At 33.2% G+C, this 8,678-nt stretch overlaps 1 protein-coding gene across 1 annotated transcript; it reads right to left on the reverse strand.

Annotated features, from left to right (window-relative positions):
- Positions 1-2,258: 2,258 nt before the first annotated feature.
- Positions 2,259-4,734, reverse strand: LOC102584977 (putative late blight resistance protein homolog R1A-10). The gene is made up of 2 exons (XM_015313434.1): positions 2,739-4,734; positions 2,259-2,535 (listed from the first exon to the last, which is right to left on the reverse strand). Exons 1-2 carry the CDS (start codon positions 4,709-4,711, stop codon positions 2,529-2,531), a joined length of 1,980 nt encoding a protein of 659 aa, XP_015168920.1. The 5' UTR covers positions 4,712-4,734; the 3' UTR covers positions 2,259-2,528.
- Positions 4,735-8,678: the final 3,944 nt, after the last annotated feature.

Raw genomic sequence — 8,678 nt, forward strand, 5'->3', positions numbered from 1 at the left:
CACACCCCAAAAAAAATTTAAGTTTGTTTTTTTTAAAAAAATTCAATTTCAAAAATTATTTTCTACTCTAGTAAAAATAAAATATATTTCTCAAAAATATTTTTTCATTCATAAATCAAACACTAAAAATCTTTTTCGGAAAATATTTTCTACTCACCAACCAATCATGAGAAAATAAGTCAAAAATCAACTTGTTTTCCAGGAAAACATTTTCTAGGAAAACATTTTCCATGGACAACATTTTCCTTCATACCAAACACACCCTAAACCTGTAATCAATACGTAGACGTGCCGCAAGTATGATGTCGTGTAGCAACGACTAGTTTGCCACGTACCACTTTTTTCACACAAATGTACACAATACGATGCCGCCACATGTAAACACACCTTTTTATACGATATTTTTTTTTAAAAAATAAGACAATTTGTATGATTGTTTAAATTCAAGATTATATTAATTTAATATTTTAAAATTAAATTTTATATTCGAAAATTATATAACAACAGTATAAAATGTAATTTACTTTATATGGATTTTGAAAAATAGAGTAAAAGATATCATTGAAAGAAAATATTGTGGTAACCATGTATGTACTTTTACTCACTAGGTGTGTAAACACAATTTTCTCTTCCATTTCACTTTTTCATTTAAGGAAAATAATTTCTTTTTTAAAAAGTAGGGCTATACGTTTCTCGTGACACAATTAGAAACAGAACTTGATTTTCATTATGGGGTGTCAATGATTGTATGTAGTAAAAAATAAAAGTTATCAGAACAAGAATTTTCACGATTTCTTAACCACTAAATTTTGACAATATATATATATATATATAAAATCAAAATTAAACCTTTATATATACAATGTAATTTTCCAGCGAAGTGAAGAGTATAACTTCACACCCTTGGCCAAGAGGGTGGCTCCGCCCCTGGACACAATTATATACACTTTCTCTATATTAGGACTATACGTTACATGTGCTATCTGACACGTACAAACTTCTTTCCTGCTAAAAGCATTTTCTTAATAAAAATACAAGTGTTCCATGTACTCTCAAATAGTTTCAATTTCTATATATATATATATGTCGAGATTATTTTCTATGATAGAGTCAGAATTTTCATTTAAAGGGTTCAAAATATGAATACGTAAACACACAAAAAAGCTAAAAGGTTTAATACCTACTAGATATACATACAAAATAATTTTAATCCATATATAAACAGTGCTATTTTCCGTTGATTGAACTCTCTCAAGCCTACTTAATTTCGCCTCTAGTTAGCGGTCCAGCAGTTAACTTTGTATGTCAAATCGTAGCCCATTTACATAGTTGCTAGATTTTCAAATGTGGACTTGGGCCGTCTCCTGTTTGTTTAACTTTGTTGCAACTTGCAACTTTCCTTTAAAGACTTGATCATTGGATTTTACGTCTTTAAGTTTTTGATGTTCAAATAAGACACTTTATGTTCATATATACCTGCGCATTGATCATCGTGAAGTGTCCCATATCGATTCTTTAAGGGATGAGTGGTGTCTTAATTGCATGAGCGATCTTCCTTCCTGAGTTAGTTTATGAGGTTGAGTTAGATCAAATCATCATTTGCCTATTCACCATTTGAGTTATTGTCTGAAGCATTCTCATACTAAATATCGTTGTAGTTTAAATTTCATGATGGTTGAACAAATAAAATTGAGGAACTCATCGTCTTTTTCTCAAATGTCTCTAAAACAAACAAGTAAACAGGGAAAGCTTCCATCAAACAGATATATTTCAATTTCATTCCTTATTAGGCTGGTTTATTTCAGTGTTATCTAAAGGAGAGGGAATTGTGTACACTGGAATATATACAATTACTAAAACAACAATTAACTACGAACCCCAAGGAGATGACAAGTTTCAGACATTAGAAGGATAGAGATAGACTGATCACGATTCACCTCCTCTTCTTTCTAACTGAGTACTAGTCCTTTTAAACCAGTTGTTAACTAGGCCTGGATTGTCCGAAATCAACCTTTGTGAAAGTCTTCTAGCCTAATATTTCAGCCCAATAGTTGCTTGTATGACATCTAGGTATTGACATTCGGCCTGGACTGATTCATAAAATGTTATTGACTGCTAGTAAACTGTCTATGTCTCGACCTCCAAATTTCTTTTGTTTTTTGTTAGTTCGATCAATCAGGGGTATTAAAGCATACCAAATATATCAGACTTTTCAAACTGCAGAGCATTGTACAGAGCAGAAGCATACTAGTATGCACTCAAATTAAGGAAAATAACATTACAAAATACAACATCATAAGAAACATATGATGTAGTCATATAATGTTTAACTTGCAACAAAATTACAAAAATAAAGAGAGAGCAACTCAACCTAAGTAATAATCATTATAAGGAACAGAAAAGAGACTTAACTTGCAAATGAACAAGTTACAAGTGATCTCCCCTTGCTGGAGTGCCGAATCAATCATATGCACACCATTTTCTCCATAACTTTGTTGATCAAGTATTGCTGAGCTGGAGATGACCTGTCAACATCTGCAAGGAGAAGGAAGGAACTTCATTATGATCGTAAAGCAGATCACTGATGTCCAAAGGACAATATCACAAACGTAAGTTGGTTGGAGACTTCCTTGACTATGTTCTTTATATGCTTAAATTGTTAAATATATCATCACAAGGCAATTTGAAAGAATAAATAACGTAAAGATAGAAAGCAATAATTTTTGAAACGGTCTTACGGATGATTATAGATGAGGACACAAAGACATTCATTCCCCATGCTCTCCTGTTCTTCTTTAATGTCTTTGCCGGATTTAGCAGCAGATATACTGCAATCATGCAACTCTATTGACTCCAAGGTACATATTTCCCCAAAGTCTTGAGGGATTTCCTCCAGGTTCATGCATCTTTTCAGAAATAGGCGTTGCAACTTTGGGAAGTTTACACTACTAGCTTCCCAGTGCTTCAGACCTGTCCAACTGATTAGAAGGAACTTAAGTTGATTGAAAATCTCTTCATCATTTAATTTCCATACATCACCAAGAAATCCATTGTCTTTAATTTTAAGCACCTCCAGGTTTGGCAACTTTACAATGTTTGCCATGTCTTCCCATGGTAAACTAGTAAAACATAAAGTCAACCTCTTCAGTGATGTAGGCAAAGCATACATACTTGGGATTCGGGAAGGTTGTATCCCATCATCCCTGTACTTCAAGATTTCAAGTTCTTTTAAACAGGAAAGGCTATTTAGGTGCTCTCTCTTCATTTCCATCAGATAATTTCCAACAATTTGCAGCTTTTTAAGATTGGGAATAGCAGAAAATAATTCAGAAGTGCAGCTAGTCAAAGCTAGACAGGAGAGTTCCTGTAGATTTTGTAACTTGTTTGATGGAATAGGAAAAGAAAAGAAGTCACCGATATGAAGATGCCTCAAGTTTCTCATTTGCCAAATTTCCACAGGTATGGTTGGAGGTAATAAACCTGCAACTTCGTAACCAAGAATGAATGTCTGCAGATTATAAAGCTCTGACACTGACCAGTGAATATGATCATAACAAGTGAATTGAAGGTATCTGAGTTGTACTAATTTTGTTATCTCAAGTGGGAATCTTTGAAATGTAACTTTTAGGATTGCCAACACTCTTAGCAATTTGAAGGACACCAAAAGAGGAATTTGTTTAGAAAGTTTTTTAAATCCTTCGAAGAAGTTCAATGTTCTGATGATATTAGATAACTTCCAAAAAGCAGCCTGATCGCGTGAATGGAAACTGTAGCGATGAGCATGTCTAAGCTTCTCTTCTGAAGGCTTAGTAACCTGAAGGAACTTCTCTTTCTCAGCTTCTTTTAAAATCAAGTCACGAATCAGATCATGGACACCACATGTTTTTGCCTCGCCACTAAAACTCCTGCTTCTAACCATAACCAGATTCCTGCTAACAAGATCCTCAAAATAATCTCTTCCCTCTAATTCATCTGATAGAAAACCCTCAGAAATCCATAAGCTGATTAGTCTAACAATGTTAACATTACTGTCTTCTGGAAAGACTCCCATGTAAAGGAAACATGGTTTAAGATGATCAGGTAAGTAATTGTAACTCATAGCAAGCATTCCTAGACATATATCTGATTCATTAGTAACAACATTACTTACGCTTATAGCAAAATGTTCCCAACTTACTCGTGTTCTAGAAATTTTTGAGAGATATCCCGCAACCACTAGAAGAGCTAAAGGCAGTCCTCGGCATCTTTGTGCTATTTCCACTCCAATATACTGTAATTCAGGAGGACATGCCTGTTCTACCCCAAACACTTTTTCACGAAGTAACTTCCAACTATTATCTGAATTTAAGAGGTTCACTTCATGAGGATTGCTATCAGGATCTGCATGATTAGCAACCTCTTCTTGCCTACTAGTCAAAATAATTCGGCTCCCATTGTTATCATCTGGAAAAATTCTTGTCATAAGATCCCAGACCTCACTACTCCAAATATCATCCATTACAACAAGATACCTCCTACCCTTTAACTTTTTGTATATCAAATCCATCAACTTATCGTTAGACACCTTTTTGGTCTCATCTGAAGTATGACGAAGATTGTCCAACAACATACTTTTAATCCGATATTCAATAGATATTGTATCCCTCAACTCATCATTGGATTTTTCATCGGTTGTCACCTCTGAAATACAACGAAGAATTTCCATCAGCATACCTCTAATCCAATATTCTTGAGATACGGTCACCCAAATATGGATGTCAAAGCGATGCCTAGTTTCAAAATCATCAAATGCCTTCCTAGCAAGAGTGGTTTTTCCTATTCCCCCATTCCTAAAATGGGGATAATCTCTCGAGTTAACGTTGGGCCCTTTAGTCTTCTGATTATTCTCACGAGGTCATCTTCAAGACCCACGACAATATTTTCTGGATTCAGTTTTGCAACATTTCTAGATGAATGACCAGGCAACAAATCCTCATTTGTAAAATCATCATAACCTTGAACTCGATTTGCACCAAAACTACTTCCCATCACATTCCTCTTCACAGCATCAATCTTTTTTACAAACGGTAGCAACGTTTTGCGTATTGCCTTTCTTTCCCTTGGTGCATCAATCTTTCCTACAAGTGTTCTCAAGAAAGTCTTGGATAATCCCTCTTTTTTCATTATCCCATACATGATCTTTAGTTCAATCACATCTTCTGCTTTTTCGACTTCCATTCTAATCTCTCTCTCCAACTCTTCAACCTTTCTACAATATTTTTGCCTTCTCTTGCTAGTGCTCTCAAGAAAGTCTTGGAAATATTCAAGACTATCAAGGACAGAATCCACCATTCTTCTTGTTTCATCACTTATCAAATGTGGTTTTCGCTGCACCAGTTCCTCCAAAGATCGTACCAGAGAAATCACAGCAGCATTAGCCATCAATATATATAATTTGTTTCCTAGATTAAAAAAACAACAACATCAATTTAGAGAAGCATTATCTTACATGGTATACATATGCATTTGTATATCTAGCGAGCGAGATTGGGAGAGGGAGGCGAGAGGTGAGTCGCGAGCGAGAGATGGGCAGAGAGTGGAGGGATTGTCAGATAATTATATATATATATAACTGATATACATATGTATTTGTGTATATGGTGAGCGAGATTGGGAGAAGAATGAGAAAGGCGAGCGAGATTGAGAGAGAGAGGAGAGAGGCGGGCGAGAAAGGACAGAGAGTGGATAGAGGCTAATTGTATTTGTATATCTGTCATATAATTGTGTGTATATATATATATATTACTTGAAAAGCATAAACTCCTAACATGAATGTTAAATTACTATAATATCCTAACTTAGGTTGTGACTTTTTTGATGAGTTGTGACTTTTTTCAAAGGGTTGTGATTTTTCGTTGAGTTGTGACTTTTTCAATAAGTTGTGACTTCTCGGAAACGCCATGAATTTTCAGATAAGACACAAAAAATACTTGTTCATACTATCCTTTGTTGACTATAAATAGATGGGCTTCCTCTCATTTTTGAACCACAATTTTTTTAATCTTCTACTCTTCTTCTTCTTGCATTTTTAATTTTTTTGTGTGATTTATTGTCGTAGAGTGAGTTCGAAGTTTAGAAGAATATGAGGTACCACTATTTTGATGAAGTAAAAATCCTTCTATCCTAAGAGGGTATATTTCATAACCTCGAGTACTTGAGGAAAATAATTTTGATGATATAATAATCATTTTTTTTGCTTAATATATACATTAGTATGTAATGTTCCAATATATGAAGTTAACATGATATAGTCTAAATTCATTTGTTTTTGTTAATAATTTCTCTTGTGATGTAGATATATGCTTTTGAATATCTTTTTCCAAAATTTAGAGAATTGTCATGATTTGTTTTTTTTTAATGTTCAAAACAAAAGAATGACTTTATTTATCAATGTTACTTATGTGATTTAGATTGTTAGGAAGTTTGCTTCAAAATAGTTATTACTATGTTAACATTGCCCTTTGTTTTACTTATATACTATTTCTTAATATTTCAGTATTTTAGACGAAGAAAAGTTCACATGACTTGAAATAACGCCAGTTGAAGTTTTATATTAGTTTAATTTTTATTATTTATTTAATAGCTAATTTTAATGAGATTAAATATTTTCATTAATGAAAATATATATTTATATTTAGGTAGGTATTTGTATTTAAATTAAAGTATTATATATGTCACGAATGTATTATCATGTTAACAAGATCTTCTAACTTCAAAATATATTATTTTAAAATATTCCAAGTTCTTTTTTTAAAAAAGAAACTCATAACAAATGTGAAAATATGTGAATATATATATATATATGAAAGTAATATGGAATACATATTTACATTTTGTCCCTACCCTAAATTAAAATGTTTGCTTTTCACGCGTAATTTTTCCTTTAAAGAAGTATCAATTTTAGTAGGTTAGTGAAAGTGGGCCAACGTGATGTAATTTACGAGTTACGACGTTATTAATTCGAAGCAAAAATTATTTAATTGAATGTGTAACAAGCGAAAAGAAAACTGCAATTATTGAATTAGTTAATGTAATTAAGTCATTGATTAGTTAAATTCTCGGAGAGTAATTAATTGATTTGCTTCTTCTATTTACATTTGCTTTCCATCAAAATTCAAAACCTTTTCTTATTGAAACTCTTTGTCTACAGAAAAAGGGGAATCTGAACAAGCTGATCTACAATACATCAAGCAAATGAAATAACTTGGGAATATAGAAAGTATCCAGATTCAAGTTGTTAATCTTCAAAGTCTATTACAGAAGATGTAACAGCCAGTTAAAGTTTGACGTTACTGCTTTCAAGCTTCCGAAAGAACTGAGCATAACATTTGAGCTGATTACTGATCCATTGTTAGAAAATCTTAAATTTTTGAGTTGTATGCTTGGACAGTTAAACGTTCCGTTCTGGCGAGAATCTGATGGAAATTGGGATTGACACCCCCAAACCTGCTACGTTTTGAATATGAAGCTCTTTTTCGTTGATGATCAAGAATACATTCATCATGGAAGAACTGAATGGAACGTTGTCCTGCCCGCTTTGTTGTCAAGCATGTAAAGATATAGCAAGTTATGGAGTCTCTGAATTTTGGAACTCTGTTAGTTGGTCTTGCTTTGAACTTGTCATCCAGAGACTCTGTCAAGGGACAGAATCTGGGAGCACAATGAGGATTTTATACAGGTGAATCTAGGAGCACAATGAGGATTTTATACAGGTGAATTTGATTTTTCCGTCTTTGCTTATATATAGGATTTTTGCTTCTTATATAGAGTAGTAAAAGAATATCAGTGTTGTGATTCTTCTTCTGCTTTTGGTACAGTTTTCGAGGGAGAAACTACCGCAAAGAGTGGGGGAGACTCCTTTTAACTTAACAAACCCCGGAATTATGCACCCATTCCGTTTTATATAAAAATGGGGGGTTAATCCCCTATCCATCAAGCTCACACAAATATACAGTTGATCATAATGTAAGTAAAGAAACCTTAGTCTACTTGTTTTTTTCTGCATTAGTCTATTGTCTCTCTTTAAGAATGGCGCAGAAGATTTTCTGTAACAAACCAGTTTTCAATACACAGACACTGATATGTAAATTATAATAACGGAAAAGGGTCAAAATTGCCCTCGAACTATATGAAATAGACCATTTATACCCTTTGTTACATTTTGGGATAAAAAATGCCCCTATTGTTATCCTAAGAGACCACAAATACCCTCAAGAGTTAACACCCCAAATTTTTGTTGACATGGCAAGCCACGTGGGACTAATCCTTCCACCTAAGCGTTGTCAACTAGGATTCACTACAAAAGAATTAGACCTTTAGCGGCAACAACAGTCGCCACAAAAGCCCAGAAAATCGTCACTAAAAGTTTTTAACATTAAATTCTAATTTTGTGTTTTTTTCTTCATTGTTTTTAAAAAACCAAATATGATATCGATTAAGTAGGAGTTTGAAGACACTATATGTTTTATTTTTATGTCATATGCAAATGTATAAAATGTACAATGATGCATTATATATATATATATAGTAGGAGATTTGAATCGAGAAGTAATTTTGATTATTTTTCGTAATAATATTGGATGTTTTTAATATGGATATTGCAAGTTATTTATTTTAGAAAATTAGGTTGCAATCGAAAA

The sequence above is a fragment of the Solanum tuberosum genome, unplaced genomic scaffold, assembly GCF_000226075.1.
Source record: "Solanum tuberosum cultivar DM 1-3 516 R44 unplaced genomic scaffold, SolTub_3.0 scf00246, whole genome shotgun sequence".
NCBI classification, from domain to species: domain Eukaryota; kingdom Viridiplantae; phylum Streptophyta; class Magnoliopsida; order Solanales; family Solanaceae; genus Solanum; species Solanum tuberosum.

What these genes read in the sequence shown, in the direction of transcription:
- LOC102584977 (XM_015313434.1), bottom strand. Translation starts at nt 4,711, where the DNA reads ATGCTGATGGAAATTCTTCGTTGTATTTCAGAGGTGACAACCGATGAA.